At 38.3% G+C, this 19,141-nt stretch overlaps 1 protein-coding gene across 15 annotated transcripts in view; it reads right to left on the minus strand.

Moving 5' to 3' along the window:
- Positions 1-242: 242 nt before the first annotated feature.
- LOC127499057 (ryanodine receptor 3) overlaps positions 243-19,141 on the minus strand; it is a 108,653-nt gene continuing 89,754 nt past the window's right edge. For 11 of the 15 annotated variants that reach the window (XM_051869156.1, XM_051869147.1, XM_051869146.1 and 8 more), the window contains 23 exons: positions 18,181-18,198; positions 15,550-15,630; positions 15,376-15,464; positions 15,177-15,305; positions 13,617-13,721; positions 13,189-13,270; positions 12,306-12,835; positions 9,647-10,426; positions 9,475-9,533; positions 9,213-9,378; positions 8,531-8,617; positions 8,095-8,280; positions 7,892-8,022; positions 7,734-7,776; positions 4,999-5,126; positions 4,659-4,719; positions 4,441-4,587; positions 4,226-4,360; positions 3,786-3,942; positions 3,656-3,720; positions 1,562-1,662; positions 1,282-1,333; positions 243-893 (listed from right to left, as the gene is read on the minus strand). In XM_051869156.1, coding sequence (XP_051725116.1) covers positions 798-893; positions 1,282-1,333; positions 1,562-1,662; positions 3,656-3,720; positions 3,786-3,942; positions 4,226-4,360; positions 4,441-4,587; positions 4,659-4,719; positions 4,999-5,126; positions 7,734-7,776; positions 7,892-8,022; positions 8,095-8,280; positions 8,531-8,617; positions 9,213-9,378; positions 9,475-9,533; positions 9,647-10,426; positions 12,306-12,835; positions 13,189-13,270; positions 13,617-13,721; positions 15,177-15,305; positions 15,376-15,464; positions 15,550-15,630; positions 18,181-18,198 — 3,428 coding nt within the window. In that variant the 3' untranslated portion in view covers positions 243-797. Of the gene's footprint in view, positions 894-1,281; positions 1,334-1,561; positions 1,663-3,649; positions 3,721-3,785; positions 3,943-4,225; positions 4,361-4,440; positions 4,588-4,658; positions 4,720-4,998; positions 5,127-7,733; positions 7,777-7,891; positions 8,023-8,094; positions 8,281-8,530; positions 8,618-9,212; positions 9,379-9,474; positions 9,534-9,646; positions 10,427-12,305; positions 12,836-13,188; positions 13,271-13,616; positions 13,722-15,176; positions 15,306-15,375; positions 15,465-15,549; positions 15,631-18,180; positions 18,199-19,141 lie in introns of those variants that run through there. The other 4 variants (XM_051869151.1, XM_051869154.1, XM_051869153.1 and 1 more) reach the window with 2 other exon arrangements.

Genomic DNA, 19,141 nt, shown 5'->3' on the forward strand with positions numbered 1-19,141 from the left:
TAACTGATATCAGAGAATCGTGAACATGTGAATGTGTTGAAATGACTGAAGTATTAAATGTCGACTGTGAATCCCTGCGCTGGAGTTTGTGTGACGTCACAGTCGACCTGTGTACGACATCAGAAGAGTTCGCTTTATTAACCTGGTCAAATGCAAGACGCCGCTGGTCACATGATCTCAACATGAGGGCAATCGACTGAAAGCGTGTGTGCAGAAATGAGCACGTGCTTCAACAGAAGAGATTATTGCATCAATATCTTTATTTGTCCTTCAAAAGAAATGCACAATTCAGCAAAGCTACGACATACAAACAGCCAAACAAGAGCATTTCCATCTGAATCAGGAGACGGGAACATGACAACAGCAGCCCGCAAACCTCCACACGCCGACCTTTGACCCACATCAGGAGGAAACGCACGTCTTGCATAGCTCAGATGTAATGGAGGTAAGGCACTTCACGAAGGTTTTATTAGGCATCTCATCGTCTCGTCTCGGCAAGCAGGAAAGGGAATCTGAGGATGAACGTCCAACGCGCTTTTGGCATCATGCTCTCCAAACGCTGAAGTAGGATTCTTGTGCATATACGGGTGGAGACGTTGTCCGGAAACCCCAGAGTTTCTCAAAAAAGACGGAAAAACGTTGTGCAATGGTTTTGGGGTCGAAGAAGGCAACGTGTTGAGCTTTTTTTGACCGAAAAACAGTAAAACAAACGTTTGAATCCAAAGCAAACGTCCAGACAGAAAGAGTCTCCACTGAATTGGCACTGTTTCTGGAGGTAACGCAGGTCCTGTTGGGATCTAGCCCAGCTGGTCTTCATACTGCTTACGGAAGCAGTCGCCGGCGGGAAAGAAATCCCAGCATCTCTCCTGATACATCTTCCACACGTACGACTCCTGCGGACACACCAACAACATCCACAGCTGCTGAACAAACGCCTCAAACGTCACATGACCGACGCAAACATGTCTGACATTGCTCGCAGGTTACGGAATCATACTGAATTGTTTTAATAAAATACTTCAAACACATTTTTAACCAATACACAAAGAAATATTTATATGCAATATATTTATAGGCCTAATTTTTTTTAAATGATGCTTTTAATTTGTACTTTTTAAATGTATTCATGTGTTATTGGTAGCACTTTGAGTATAGGAAAGGTGCGTAATAAGAATATTATTATAATGTACACTGAATTACTGCAGTGTGTCAGTAAAGCTCTTCTACATTCAGTGAAGATCATCATCATCATCATCATCATCATCTGAGGACAGAACGTACCTGACCGGTGTGCTCCGTTTCATCCTTGTTGATCAGGTACATCAAGAAAAACCTGAAAGATCAGAACAGAATTAGAGTGAAATAAAACTAAACCTATTAAAAGACAATTGAATTAAAGCTAAAAAAAACAACAACAATATAAATATTAATAAAAACTATAGTAGTATGTAGATAATACTAAAATAAATCGTTAAGTATCACTCTCTTATTTTGCTGGTCACTTTCTGGGGTTTAAAATGATCATGAATGAACTTTAGTAAGATAATCATGTGACACTCACAGGTAGTTGGCGAGGTTGTGCTCTTGTAACGTGTGAGTCTCAAAGCCGTGAGGCGTCGTGTCGAAATAGTCATTACCGATGCCACAGATGAAACACTTAGTCTGAGAGGAGAAGAAACAACATCAGAATGTGTGACCATCTGAACAGACAGACAGATGGACAGACAGACGGACGGACGGACAGAGACAGATGGACAGAGACAGACAGACAGACAGATGGACAGAGACAGACAGACAGATGGACGGACAGACAGATGGATGGACAGATGGACAGAGACAGATGGACGGACAGAGACAGACAGACAGACAGACAAACAAACAAACAGATTGACAGAGACAGACAGATGGACAGAGACAGATGGACGGACAGAGACAGACAGACAGACAGACAAACAAACAAACAGATTGACAGAGACAGACAGATGGACAGAGACAGACAGATGGATGGACAGATGGACAGAGACAGATGGACAGAGACAGACAGACGGATGGACAGAGACAGATGGACGGACAGACAGAGACAGACAGACGGACAGACAAACAAACAAACAAACAAACAAACAGATGGACAGAGACAGACAGACAGAAAGATGGACAGACAGACGGATGGACAGAGACAGACAGACGGAAGGACAGAGACAGACAGACGGAAGGACAGACAGATGGACGAACGAACAGACGGACGGACAGACAGAGACAGACAGATGGATAGATGGACAAAGACAGACAGAAAGATGGACAGACAGACAGACAGACAGACAGACAGAAAGATGGACAGCCGGACGGACAGACAGAGACAGACAGATGGACGGACGGAGACAGATGGACAGACGGACAGAGACAGATGGATGGACAGATGGACAGAGACATATGGATGGACAGAGACAGACAGACAGACAGACCAATAGACAGGCAGACAGATGGACAGATGGATGGACAGATAGACAGAGACAGATGGATGGACAGAGACATATGGACGGACAGAGACAGATGGACAGGGACAGAGACAGACAGACGGATGGACAGATACAGATGGACGGACGGACAGATGGACAGGTGGACAGAGACAGATGGATGGACAGATGGACAGAGACATATGGATGGACAGAGACAGACAGACAGACAGACAGACAGACAGACAGACCAATAGACAGGCAGAAAGATGGACAGACAGACGGACGGACAGAGACAGACAGACAGACAGACAGACAAACAAACAAACAAACAGATGGACAGAGACAGATGGATGGACAGAGACAGACAGACAGATGGATGGACAGATGGACAGAGACAGACAGACGGACGGACAGAGACAGACAGATGGACGGACAGAGACAGACAGATGGACGGACAGAGACAGACAGACAGACAGACAAACAAACAAACAGATTGACAGAGACAGACAGATGGACAGAGACAGACAGACAGATGGATGGACAGATGGACAGAGACAGATGGACAGAGACAGACAGACGGACGGACAGAGACAGATGGACGGACAGACAGAGACAGACAGACAAACAAACAAACAAACAGATGGACAGAGACAGACAGACAGACAGACAGACAGACGGATGGACAGAGACAGACAGACGGAAGGACAGAGACAGACAGACGGAAGGACAGACAGATGGACGAACGAACAGACGGACGGACAGACAGACAGAGACAGACAGATGGATAAATGGACAAAGACAGACAGAAAGATGGACAGACAGACAGAAAGATGGACAGCCGGACGGACAGACAGACAAACAAACAGATGAGACAGACAGACAGACAGATGGACAAACAGACAGACAGACAGAAAGATGGACAGCCGGATGGACAGACAGAGACAGACAGATGGACGGACGGAGACAGATGGACGGACGGACAGATGGACAGAGACAGACAGGCAGAAAGATGGACAGACAGATGGACGAACAGAGACAGACAGACGGAAAGACAAACAAACAGATGGATGGACGGACAGAGACAGACAGATGAGACAGACGGATGGACGAACAGACAGACAGAGACAGATGGACAGACAGACAAACAAACAGATGAGACAGACAGACAGACAGATGGACGGACGGACATGTCTCTATACCTCCATGTCTTCTTTGACTTGTTCCTGTTGGTCTCTCAGCTCTCCAAACGCATCGATGATCAAACCTGTCCACACAAACACACTCTTACTATCAATTCATCTGTCAAACACATGTGATGTGTTGCAGTACCTTGAATGATGGCCAGCAGGATCACAATGACGAAGAAGAAGAAGGTGATGTCGAAGAGGATCCGGTAGAGCTCGTACGGGTCGCCCGCGGGGTCCTCGATCTCGTCACCGATGCCGCCGCCAGCGCGAACGCCCACATACATGTGGAACAGATAACACTGACACACACACACACACGCCAGTGAACACACACACATCTGACTGCAATTCTGTTATAAATATAGGGCCTGTTTACACCTGAGCGCTTCATGACATTATTACTCCAGTCTTCAGTGTCACATGATCCTCCAGAAATCATTCTAAACTTCATATTGGTGCTAAAACTGCTATTTTACATTGTAAAAATATTTTACAATTTTACTGTAAAAAATTTATTTTTATCAAATAAATGCAGACTTAGAGAGCAGAAGAGACTCCATTCAAAAACACTGCGCCACTCACCGTCATCATATCATCACATTTCATATCGGGCTCGTCCTCATCGCCGCTCTTGTTGTAGAACTTGCGGAAAAAGTTGAACGCCACGACGGTGTAGAGATACACGACCACAGCGAGCAGCCCGACCGTCAGCACCAGCTGAGAGAAACACACAAACACATGAAAGAAGGCAGAAAAATCACATCCGGAGCGAAGGAGGCCGGCACTGGGAGTCGAACCTGTTTGCCGTTGTGCGTGACGGAGGACAGGATGGTCCGCAGGGTCTTGAATCCCATGGCGATGTCCAGCAGGTGGGCGGCGAAGAAGAAGTTATTATAGTGTCCAAGGATGGACATGGTGGTGTACCAGACCAGATACAGGAACGACTGTAATGACAGAACGAGGCGTCAGCGATCATGTGACCTCATCAAGCTCATGAAGCAGTGCAAACACTCACATTATCTGTGAAGACCACGCCCAGCTTCCACACGTGATACTTGGTGTCGATGGAGCTCAACCTGTAGAGCAAATAATTAATTAAATAATAAATAATTAAAACCCCCAAATAAGTAAAATCGACTTCTGCTTCTGAGAACCACGCAAATGTGAAACAGGTCTATTGTCTTGTATCACAGCCTGATATGATTATTATTAGTGTAAATTTAGGAGAAAGTACAACAGATCTTGTCTGATTTAAATCAATCACATTGCACAGATTTTATAAATATGCAATTAAACGACCAATCAAACACGCAGCTTCCTGTAATTCCTGAGAAGTGACTGAAGGTGTTCCTGACCAGGACAGCAGCGAGGCGTCTTTCATGACCGTCTCTTCTGTCGGGTTGAAGTCCAAAGCGCTTTTATCCAAACCCAGCAGCTCAGCGATGCGCTCGGCTCCGTAAAGATCTCCGTACTTGTTTATAACCTGCGACGACACACATAACACATCATCAACGTGACGAGACGATGATGCTAAGGACCTAAATGCTCAATAGAGCGTTACTCGTGTGATATTGTGTTCGTTACTCGTGCGATATTGTGTTCGTTACTCGTGCGATATTGTGTTCGTTACTCGTGCGATATTGTGGCCGTTACTCGTGCGATATTGTGTTCGTTACTCGTGCGATATTGTGGCCGTTACTCGTGCGATATTGTGTTCGTTACTCGTGCGATATTGTGTTCGTTACTCGTGCGATATTGTGTTCGTTACTCGTGCGATATTGTGTTCGTTACTCGTGCGATATTGTGGCCGTTACTCGTGCGATATTGTGTTCGTTACTCGTGCGATATTGTGTTCGTTACTCGTGCGATATTGTGTTCGTTGCTCGTGCGATATTGTGTTCGTTACTCGTGCGATATTGTGGCCGTTACTCGTGCGATATTGTGTTCGTTACTCGTGCGATATTGTGGCCGTTACTCGTGCGATATTGTGTTCGTTACTCGTGCGATATTGTGTTCGTTACTCGTGCGATATTGCGGCCGTTACTCATGCGATATTGCGTTCGTTACTCGTGCGATATTGTGTTTGTTACTCGTACGATATTGTGTTCGTTACTCGTACGATATTGCGCTCATTACTCATGTGATATTGTGGCCGTTACTCGTACGATATTGCGCTCATTACTCATGTGATATTGTGGCCGTTACTTGTGCGATATTGTGTTCGTTACTCGTGCGATATTGTGGCCGTTACTCGTGCGATATTGTGTTCGTTACTTGTGCGATATTGTGTTCGTTACTCGTGTGATATTGTGGCCGTTACTCGTGTGATATTGTGTTCGTTACTTGTGCGATATTGTGTTCGTTACTCGTGTGATATTGTGTTCGTTACTCGTGTGATATTGTGTTCGTTACTCGTGTGATATTGTGTTCGTTACTCGTGTGATATTGCGTTCATTACTCGTGCGATATTGTGTTCGTTACTCGTGCGATATTGTGGCCGTTACTCGTGCGATATTGTGGCCGTTACTCGTGCGATATTGTGTTCGTTACTCGTGCGATATTGCGTTCGTTACTTGTGCGATATTGCGTTCGTTACTCGTGCGATATTGTGTTCGTTACTCGTGCGATATTGTGGCCGTTACTCCTGCGATATTGCGTTCGTTACTCGTGCGATACTGCGTTCGTTACTCGTGCGATATTGTGGCCGTTACTCATGCGATATTGCGTTCGTTACTCGTGCGATATTGCGTTCGTTACTCGTACGATATTGCGTTCGTTACTCGTACGATATTGTGGCCGTTACTCGTGCGATATTGTGTTCGTTACTCGTGCGATATTGTGGCCGTTACTCGTGCGATATTGTGTTCGTTACTCGTGCGATATTGTGTTCGTTACTCGTGCGATATTGTGTTCGTTACTCGTGCGATATTGCGGCCGTTACTCATGCGATATTGCGTTCGTTACTCGTGCGATATTGTGTTCGTTACTCGTACGATATTGTGTTCGTTACTCGTACGATATTGCGCTCATTACTCATGTGATATTGTGGCCGTTACTCGTACGATATTGCGCTCATTACTCATGTGATATTGTGGCCGTTACTCGTGCGATATTGCGTTCGTTACTCGTGCGATATTTTGTTCGTTATTCGTGCGATATTGTGTTCATTACTCGTGCGATATTGTGGCCGTTACTCGTACGATATTGCGCTCATTACTCATGTGATATTGTGGCCGTTACTCGTGTGATATTGCGTTCGTTACTCGTGCGATATTGTGTTCGTTACTCGTGCGATATTGCGTTTGTTACTCGTGCGATATTGTGGCCGTTACTCGTACGATATTGCGTTCGTTACTCGTGCGATATTGCGTTCGTTACTCGTGCGATATTGCGTTCGTTACTCGTGCGATATTGCGTTCGTTACTCGTGCGATATTGTGTTCGTTACTCGTGCGATATTGTGTTCGTTACTCGTGTGATATTGTGGCCGTTACTCGTGCGATATTGCGTTCGTTACTCGTGCGATATTGCGTTCGTTACTCGTGCGATATTGCGTTCGTTACTCGTGCGATATTGCGGCCGTTACTCGTGCGATATTGCGGCCGTTACTCGTGCGATATTGCGTTCGTTACTCGTGAGATATTGCAGCCGTTACTCGTGAATATTGTGCTCGTTACTCGTGCGATACTGCGCTCGTTACTCGTGCGATACTGCGCTCGTTACTCGTGCGATATTGCATTCGTTACTCGTGCGATATTGCGCTCGTTACTCGTGCGATATTGCGTTCGTTACTCATGCGATACTGCGCTCGTTACTCGTGAGATATTGCGTTTGTTACTCGTGCGATATTGCGTTCGTTACCTGTGAGATATTGCGGCCGTTACCCGTATGATATTACGCCCGTTACTTGTGCAATACTGCATAGGTATTTGATATTGCGCTCGTAACTCGTGTGATATTGCTGTCATTAATTGTGTGATATTGCGCCTGTTAATCGCAAGATATTGCGCTCGCTACTCATACGATATTGCGGTCGTTACTTGTGTGATATTTCTTAACTATATCACAAGCATTTTTGTCTTCACTCTTACCTTCCGTTTGACAAATTTGTCCCAGTAGTTGTTGGGGAAAGACCTGTGTGAAGCAGAAAAACTTTAATTCTTCATAGACAGTGTCACGTACTGGAACACACTATTGAATTCTCGTCCGATCATAAAGAGCAGTGTAAAGTCACATCAGCTGGACTCACGGGGTGTTGATGACGAGTCTGTCCCACTGGCCCTTAATATCGTCATCAGAAGGCTGTTCTGTGATGTAGAGCCCGTCAAACTCCAGCTTGCGCGCGATCTCCTTCTCACGCTTGAACACCACCAGCGGCACCTGAGCAAACACAGGTTCATCATAAACACAGCGTTACGAACTCTGCGCTTGGGTTTGTGGGTAATCTCCTACCTTCAGATAGTAATATCCCAGCACACAGAGGAAGGAGATGACGGTGTGCATGACGGCGAGGAAGCGGAGGGTCGGTGCCATGTAACCGCTGCTCTCCTGAAGAACAAAATACTCCACCACACCTTCATCCTCGTCTTCCTCACGCCGCGTCCACGGGTCCACATCATCCGAATCCTCACCGGTCACCTTCACACACACGGTCATGGATGGGTTTTTAATGATTTCTTTGTAATTTTTTGATACAGGATGGGAAAAGAAAATTACTAAATAGTAATTTAAAAAAGGGACAAAAGGGAGGTAATGATGAAAATAAATAACCAAATAAAGAAATGTGAGCTCACGTTTGAGTCTATAGTGAAGAAATAATGTGTTTAAAGAGCAAATAAGAACATCAACATCACACTCAAACAGGCAAGTTTATAAAATCTCTGATCACCTTATAGAAGAGCAGGATGAAGTTGATGGCAAACGCCACAAACAGAGCCAGGAAACGCAGATTGTAGAAGTTTCTGGCCAGATAATTCTGAAAACAGAGTTATATTTAGTGTTTCAGTGTCAGCAGTGAATCTCTTCAGTCTGCCCAGACCTCTTACGCCCATCATCAGTGTAATGGACGGAAACATGCGTCATTTACATGAGTCACACGTTAGAGAAGGTGAACGAGCAGCTGCACAGACCTTCAGCAAACTCAGTTTCCCATCCAAACTTTCTGAAGCACCTTTCAGGACTATTCAAACTGCTCTGGAGCGATTCACGTTCAGACAAAACACACTTCAAATAAATGTGTCTCCCCAATGTGGATTGTGTGGAATTAGTCATGAGTTTCAGGTCTTTGTTATTCTCAAAAGGTGATACATTCATCAGATGCTTTTATCTAAAGCGACTTACATGGCATACATGCGAAAAGTTCATGCATTCCCTGGGAATCGAACCCGTGACCTTGGAGTTGCGAGCGCCTGCTCTACACTTAACTGGATTGAGGATAAACCACCATCAGTTCACCAGTGGTTTCAGGAGATTGTACTTCCACTTAAATGCTTTTAACATTTCATATATAAAAAAAAAGTAATAAATGATCTTTCCAAGCATGTTAATCTGACGTTCCTCCTAAAGCTCACCAGGGTTTTGGTCTGATAGACCTCGAGACCCGCTAAGAATGCTGCCATGAAGGCTTCGGCCGGCTCCTTCCTCTGGCCGCGTCTCTTCTTCAGCGGCTTCTTCTCTTCATCTGACATATTCTCCTTCTTCCCCTTATCCTGGTCTTTCTTCTCTCCGTCCTCGACACTGGCGATGTGAACACACACACACACACTAATGTGAGAGAAGATCTGGCAGATCTGAACAGACACAAACACACTGAGCTTCTCCTCAAACACTCACTCGGCCTTCTCCGATTCAGATTTGCTCTCAGATTCAGTGCTCTGTTTAGTAGCAGCTTCCTGTACAGAAAACATTCACATAAAAAACAGATATTTTAAATTGTAATAATATTTCACATTTTTACTGTATTTTTGAGCATACAAGAGACTTTGTATTAAATCCACTGGCAGACCTGAGCTTTCTTCTGATGGACGGCGCTGGCTAAAGACGGAGTGTCCACACCGACTACCTCGGACACGTCTCCCAGCCCCGGCTCCATGCCATGCTTCCCTCCTTCTCTCCTGGGCTGAATGTTCATCAGCTCCGTCATGAGATCCACCTCGGCCTGGTCTCCCGCTGCCATGCGTCCGAGCTCGGCCACCGAGGACATGTCGCAGTACTCCATCTTCTCCATCTCCAGAACGTCTCCGTGGATCCCGAACTGTGTGGGATCAGGCATGTTTCCCAGAATGTCGGTCACTTTCATGTTCTTGGCTCCTTCCACCAAGCCACCGCCGAACAACGTGGACCAGAGGATGTGGAAAAAGCCCCAGACCAGGTTGTAAAGAGAGCGGAATATCCCGGTGAAGATCATCCAGAAGAAGAAGAAGAATCCTCGAATCATTTCCCGGAAGCTCATCTTCCTCAGTTTACGGTACTGTCTCTTCATGCTCCTGAAGGTCAGCAGCTGCCGGAGGTTGGAGAGGCTCTTCCTCATGGAGACGCAGGCCAGAGAGAACGCCGAGGAAGACTCCAGCACGCCGTCTTCATCGTCCTCCTCCAGCTCCATGCTCTGAGCATCGTCATCATCTTCCTCCTCTTGTCTCTCAGCGGCGTCCGGCTCGGAGATCAGCGACGCCAACTGCATCTCGAAGATGGTGTCCTCGCAGAAGTTGACGAACAGCTCCATCTTCTCAGATTCTCCACCCTCGTTGACGACGTCGAAGATGAACTGGCGCTTGGACTCTTTGACCTGCGGTTTAAAAGATACTTAATATTCAGTAATAATATCGATTTGACTGCACTGTGATTAACGGGTGAGAACAACATTTGAACTGAATTGATCTAAATAAAGACACTATTGTCTTCTGAAGAGCTGCTTTACAGCAGAAATTGAATTTCATAATTGATGAATTTTGCAACATTGACACTGTTATTGAACTGAATTAAATTAACATTGAAAACTAGTTTCATAATTGATGATTTTTGCAACATTGACACTGCTATTGAACTGAACTGAATCAACATTGAATTTTGTTTCATAATTGATAAATTTTGCAACATTGGCACTGTTATTGAACTGAATTGAATCAACATTGAAAATTTGTTTCATAGTTGATGAATTTTGCAACATTAAGACTGTTATTGAACAGAATTAAATTACATTGTAAAATTCATCAATTTCACTGACACTATTAAACAGATTTGAATTACATAAAAAATTTGTTTCATCATTGATTAATTTTGCAACATTGACACTTATCGAACTGAATTAACACTGAAAATTTTTCATAATTCAGTTTTGCAACATTGACACTGTTATTGAATTGAATTGAATCAACATTAAAATTTGTTTCATAATTGATTTTGCGACATTGGCAGTTATTGAACTGAATTAAGATTGAAAATTTGTTTCATAATTGATGAATTTTGCAACATTGACAGTTATTGAACTGAACTGAATTAACATTGAAATTTGTTTTATAATTGATTAATTTTGCAACATTGACACTATTATGGAACAGAATTGAATTAACATTGAAAATTTGTTTCATAATTGATGGATTTTGCAACTTTGACACTTATTGAACTGAATTAAGATTCAAAATTTGTTTCATAATTGATTAATTGTGCAACATTAATACTATTATTGAACTGAATTGAATCAACATTGAAAACTTGTTTTATAATTGATGAATTTTGCAACATTGACAGTTAGTGAACTGAACTGAATTAAGATTCAAAATTTGTTTCATAATTGATTAATTTTGCGACATTGACACTATTATTGAACTGAATTTAATCAACACTGAAATGTTTCATAATTGATAAGTTTTGCAACTGACACTATTATTGAACAGAATTGAATCAACATTGAAAATCTGTTTCATAATTGATGAATTTTGCAGCATTGACACTATTATTGAACTGAATTGAATTACATTGACAATTTGTTTCATAATTGATGGATTTTGCAACTTTGACATATTGAACTGAATTAAGATTCAAAATTTGTTTCATAATTGATTAATTTTGCGACATTGACACTGTTATTTAACTGAATTGAATCAACATTAAAAATTATTTTCATAACTGATGAATTTTGCAACATTGACAGTTATTGAACTGAATTGAATCAACATTGAAAATTATTTTCATAATTGATGAATTTTGCAACATTGACACTGTTATTGAACTGAATTTAATCAATATTGAAATGTTTCATAATTGATAAATTTTGCAACATTGACACTGTTATTGAACTGAATTTAATCAATATTGAAATGTTTCATAATTGATAAATTTTGCAACTGACACTATAATTGAACAGAATTGAATCAACATTGAAAATCTGTTTCATAATTGATTACTTTTGTGACTGACACTTACTGAACAGAATTTAATCAGCACTGAAAACTTGTTTCATAATTGATGAATTTTGCAACATTGACACTTATTGAACTGAATTGAATCAACACTGAACTGAATAATGACAGTATTTTCTTTTTAGAGCTGCTTTACAGCTGAAATTGAATTTGTCTCATATGTTGCATCATTGACTCTGTTATTTTTCTGGTTATTACCGTGTATCTGTACTGTATAAAGCGCAATAGAAATAAAGCTGACTTGACCTGTGGTTTCTCCCACTGCGTTCGGCTGGACTCGCTGATCTCGAAGTAAACCCTCTCGATTCTCTTGGCGCCGCCCATGATCTCGATGCGGCCCAGGAAGGGCTCGAAGTAGTTGAGAACACTCTCGGCCAAGTTCAGGAAGGCGGAGAGGCGGGAATCGTGAGGCATGTGCTCTGACAGGTTGGTGAGAAGAACCGCCACGTTGAAGCCAATGTCCTTGGCGGGTTCGTGGAAGCGTTTGACGAACTCTTCGTAGTTGAACATGTCGTTCTCGTCGGCCTCGGCGCAGGACAGCAGGAACTCGATCTCGGACTGAGAGTACTGCTTCTGGTTCTCCATGGACTTCTGAAACTCCTTCTTGGAGATGAATCCTTTACGGTCGGGGTCTTGCTCCTTGAAGTTCTCAGAGGTGGTCAGATCTTTCAGCTTGAGGAACATGTCGAAGAACTTGAGAATCATCTCCACGTTGTTGGAGGACTCCACTAGAGTGTCCACCATCTGCTTGCCGATGGTCCCGTTCACAACGTTTCCTGCGGAGGGAACGACAGGATTATTTTGCATAGGATTCAGCGTGATTATCAGGCCACGTACACACTGTGAAGTTTCAGGAGTGACCACCGCATTTAAATACAGGAGTGAATCGCCTACATTATGTACAGAACATGAATCACTCCTGAAACTGCGATGATTGACAGCATGCTAACAGCTCATGTTTGGCATGCGCTATTTTTGACCAAAGTAATATTACAGTGACCAAAGACCCGTTATAGTATTTGGCCATTTTTAATAAACCACCGTCGACAGAGGCGTTGTGTTTTATGTTTGTAAGGCTGAGCTTCTCTTGCAGTGCTGCCATGTTCTCTTATTATAAGCGTTTTTGAACCTTCCAGCAGCGACAGCATCATGACGATCATGTCCTTCTGCAGATCCAGCAGCTCCTTCAGCAGCTCAATCTGACTGGAATCCTGTGAGGAATCAAGAGGAAAGTGTGGCATTAGTGTGATGAAGAGGAGAGGAACATCACAGCACGCTTTCATTTACTAGATGAAAATCTCATGCTTAATCTGCCAATCAAACAACAGCAGCTCAAGGTCTCGATCTCATCTCTGCGGCAGCCGCTGACGGTCTGGAAGCTTCTATCTAGTAAGATTAGCTGGTTCAGGTGTTTAACTGGAGAGTCTGGATACCCCTGATGCAGACGACACGTACTATGCTGTATGATAACTAATCCAAATGATCTAAAATAACACTGCTAACTCTCCACAGATCAACACGAAAACATCTGGATGAAGAGTAAGAGTCGTGATGTACCTGCGACAGCTTCATCTGCATGTTGGCGAAGACGTGCAGGAATCCCACGACGGCGTCCCACAGTCTGCTGTGAGCCAATCCCTGCTGGTTCCCGATACACGGACCCTGAGAGAGACACACGGGACGAGGACACAGCTGTGAGAGAAGCAACCACTTCCTGTCACTCAGATTCATCATCATCATCATCATCATAACAACGTTCTTTATATATAGAACACCTTTACAAGGAGCTTCAAGACGCTTTACATCATAAAACACAAAAGCATGTATAAATACAAGATATCTTGAAGAATATAACATTATAAACATATTATAAAACAAATTAAAATAAATAAAAATAATAAACATGCATAATATAAAACAAAATAAATACAATTATAAACATACATAATATAAAAAAAATACAATTTGAAACATGCATGATATAAATAAACAATAACAATAAAATAAATACAATTTTGTACATACATTATATAAATCAAACTAAAATTAAAATAAACATGCATAATATAAAATAAAACAAAAAATACGATTATAAACAAACATAATATTAATAAAAAAGATAAACATGCATAATATAAAATAAAAGAATAAAATAAAATGATAAACACAATATAAATAAAATAATATATAATAAATAAAAATATAAACATGCATAATATAAATAAAATAAATTGATAATAAGTAAATAAAATAAAATAAAATAAATAAATATAAATAAATGTTATATTATAGAATTATAAACAAAAATGTTAAATATTGAATAAAACAAATACAACTATAAACAGATAATATAAATCAAATTTAAAAATAAAAAATATAAACATGTATAACAAAATAAAACACTAAAAAATAAAATAAATACAATTATAAACATGCATTATATAAAATAAAATAAAATTATAAATACAATATAAATTAAACAATATAATAAATATAAACATAAACATGCATAATATAAATAAAATAAACAATAATAAATACAATAAATAAATAGAACTATAAACATAAAATATTAATAAAATAAATAAATCATAAACTGGCTTATTTGAATGTTTTAGATATGTATGAAAACAAAAGAAATTAAATCGGTCAGATTAAGAAGTAAAATAAAAGTGAACCTAAAAAATGTTTTAAAGCTCCAGTGTGTAAAATTTGGGAGGATCTATTGACAGAAATGCAATATAATATACATAACTATGCTTTCAGTGGTGTATAAAGATGTTACATGATGAACCGTTGTGTTTTTATTATCTTAGAATGAGCCATTTCTGTCTCATACACCGCAGGAAGTCTATTTTGCGCGGCATGTTTGTACAGAAACTGATCTACAGACCGCGTTTGCACGACTGGCTACTCTCAGACGACATGTTTGTCCTGTGTCGGCCACCGTAGCTTCTCTATGTGCTTCGAAAGGGAGGGGCAAGCGGTGGACTGAGCTGTTGGTTGCAATTCACAACCTCACCACTAGATGCCGCTAAAATTTACACACCGCACCTTTAAAGGTTAAGGAACCTTTCATACGGACAACAAATATGGAAAAATAATACTTAAAACTACCTGAATGTATTCAGTGAGCGAGTTGAAGATCTGTTTGGCCACGGCGAGCGCTTTGGAGAAGTTCCGCTGACCCGCCTCGTCCATGATGTCTTTACCGGAGTAATACCAGTAAAAGTCACTGATGGACTCCTGCAAACGCAGCACAGCATGAGCAGAGGGACGTGAGCGTCACCGACAGACGGAGGAGACGCGTGTGTACCTGCAGGCGCAGCAGATAGTCCACCGTGCTGATGATGATGTTCACCGTGGTCGTGTTCCCCGTCTGCGTCCGCAGGAAGTTCTGGAAGTCTGACAAACACACGGACGAAACACGAGCGTCACTCAAGCAGAAGATCACTGGCGTGATTCAGACGGTCAGCGGCTCGTTTCTCACCGTTGTTGTGTCCTTCACACAGGAGCTGCAGGAACCTGAACAGATCTTTGGTGAACTCGTCATTCTGGAGAACTTTAGAGCCTTCGAGGAAAACAGAGACGCTTCAGAGACGAACGAACAGACAGATTTCTACAGACGGTTCCTGCCATCTCAAACACTACAAACTGATTATTATCACAATTATAGGCATACGTGATATAAACAAAATTATAATAATAAAATATAAAATATAAAAATAAAGCATTAATAATAAATAAAACAAAACTATTAATAAATAAAATATAACAGTTAAAAATAAAATAAAATTATAGAAATACATAATATAAATAAAATAATAAATAAATTGAAATGGTAAACATTAAAAAAATAAATAAAATAAAACAATAAAAAATAAATAAAATGATAAACATACATAATATAAATAAAATAATAATAAATACAATTATTAACAAATGATATAAATAAAATAAAAATAACAAATAAAATTAAATTATAAACAAAATATAAATAAAATAATAAATAAATTGGTCAACATTCAAAAAATAAATAATAAAACAAAAAATATATAAACAGATAATATAAATATATAAATAAAATGATAAACATGCATAATATAAATAAAATAATAATAAATACAAATAAAATAAAAATAATGAATACAATTAAATTATAAACAAAATATAAATAAAATAATAATACATTTGTAAACATTCAAAACATAAATAATAAAGCAATAAAAAATATAAACATAGATAATATAAATATATAAATAAAATGATAAACATGCATAATATAAATAAAACAAAATTGAAATATTAAACGTTCAAAAAATAAAATAAAACAAAAAATGATAAACATACATAATATAAATAAAATAATAAATAAAAAAATGAAATTATAAACAGAAAATATAAATAAAATAATAATAAATAACTACATGATAAACATACATAATATAAATAAAATAATAATACAATTATATGTAAACATATATAATATAAATAAAATGAAATGATAAAATAAATAAAAAATAAACTGAAATTGTAAACATTCAAAAAAAAAGAAAAAAATGATAAAAACATAATATAAATAAAATGATAAAGAAATACAATGATAAACATACATAATATACATTTAAAAAAAAGGAAACTCAAAATTTAGATAAAACAATATCTGAATGATTATACGCGACATTCATTCGATTAGTATGAGCTAAAGCAAATAATAATAATCATTAGAACTGTTGGTCAGCATTCAGTGTTAATGGGTTCGTTAGAAAACTCAACAGAACTTTATGTTCAACCTTGTTTTACTCTTAAAATAATACTTTGATCCACACAGTGTGGAATTATGAGAATTATATATCAGTATTTTATTATATTACATTGAGCAGAAGAAATAATGATCTAAATACACTCTCAATGCATTAATTAACATGAACTAATAATGAACAATATATTTGTAATAAATTAGCATTTATTAACCTTTTATTAATGACAGCTAATAAAAATTCAATTCTTCATTGTTTCCTCATGTTAGCTCACATGCATTAACTAAAGTGAACAACTTTTAATTGTAAATATATTTGAAACCGCCATTATAAATCAATTAATAAATGCTCTGGAATTACCGTTCACTGTTAACTAATGAAGTTAATCTGATCGTAAAGTATTGTAGGGTTTGAGATGATTATTAATTAATGGTAATTTGACAGATTATAAAGCACGTTTAGGCTGTAAAATTAATTAATGATCATCAGAATAGATGATGGTTCAGATACAGCTGCTGCTGCTTTAGATAGATATGATTTATTAAATCTTCACCAATAAAAATGTGTTATTATCTAATTATTCATTAGTAAGAGTTTCATTTTGATTTCATTTTAAAATTATTCATTTTTGATTGTTTTATTATTTATTTTAATTTGACTAATTAATTATTAGTTAGTGTTTTATTTTTGTTTTTATCTTACAATTCTTTTTAATCTGACATTTTTATTTAATTAGTTATTAGTAAGTGTTTTACTTTGTTTTTATTTTAAAATTATTTATTTTAATTTGACTTTATTTAATTAATTATTAGGAAGAGTTTCATTTTGATTTTTTGATTATTTTTAAATGATTCATTTTATTTTTACATTTTTTTATTTTGATTGCTTATATTTTTTAAATGTATTTTAATTTGACTTATTATTAGTAAGTGTTTTATTTTGCTTGTTTTTATTTTTTCAAAATTATTTATTTTAATTGCAAACTTTTATGATTTAATTAATTATTAGTTCATAAAGCCCAGAAACCCTGATCTATAAAACACAAAAAAGGAAGGAAAGCACATTTTTAGGGTTGATTTAAAGCACATCCTCTTTTTATGAATAAGGGAATATACTGAACAGAGTGTGTGAGTTTAACACCATCTGCACATAAAGCACTTATTAAGAACAGGAAGATGAGCGAGAAATACAGAGAGAGAGAGAGAGAGAGAGAGAGAGAGAGAGAGAGAGAGAGGATCAGCAGACGTCAGTGGGGTTGACTTCCTGTCACATGACACATGCAGTCAGACACGCATTCAGACGGACGGACGGACAGACAGGAGCAGCGATGGACACAGAGAGAATCTGAACCGTGTATTTACCGCGCTCCCTCACGTTGACTGCCACCGATGACAAAAGATGACAAGAAGAAAGAAATCAACATAGAAAAACAGCAGACATAAGCAAAGGAGAAGACACGGAAACTTCCAGAAGAACCAGAGATACTGACACTGAACATCACCGTCACTTATGCCTGATCACATGACCATGAGCTGTCAGTCATTCCAAACAAACCAATCAATCAAATCAATCATAAAGAGATATTATTGGGTGTATTGACACTGGCGGTCAAAAGTGTGGAATAATTAAGATTTTTAATGTTTCTGAAAGTCTCTTCTGCTCAAAAATACAGTCAAAATTATGAAATATTATTGTAATTTAAAACAGCTGTTTTTTACTGTAGTTATTTTAAATTATAATAATATTTCAAAATTTTAAATTGTAATAATATTTCACTTTTAATATTTCACAATTTTTACTGTAGTTATTTTAAATTGTAATATTTCAATTTTACTGTAGTTATTTTAAATTGTAATATTTCACAATTTTTACCGTAGTTACTTTAAATTGTAATATATTTAAATTTTTACTGTAGTTACTTTAAATTGTAATATTTCAATTTTTACTGTAGTTGTTTTAAAATGTAAGAATATTTCACAATTTTTTACTGTAGTTATTTTAAATTGTAATATTTCACAATTTTTACTGTAGTTATTTTAAATTGTAATATTTCAATTTTTACTGTAGTTATTTTAAATCGTAATATTTAAATTTTTTACTGTAGTTATTTTATATTGTAATATTTCACAATTTTTACTGTAGTTATTTTAAATTGTAATATTTCAATTTTTACTGTAGTTATTTTAAATTGTAATATTTCACAATTTTTACTGTAGTTATTTTAAATTGTAATATTTCAATTTTTACTGTAGTTATTTTAAATCGTAATATTTAAATTTTTTACTGTAGTTATTTTATATTGTAATATTTCACAATTTTTAC

This window comes from Ctenopharyngodon idella, chromosome 17, assembly GCF_019924925.1.
Source record: "Ctenopharyngodon idella isolate HZGC_01 chromosome 17, HZGC01, whole genome shotgun sequence".
NCBI classification, from domain to species: domain Eukaryota; kingdom Metazoa; phylum Chordata; class Actinopteri; order Cypriniformes; family Xenocyprididae; genus Ctenopharyngodon; species Ctenopharyngodon idella.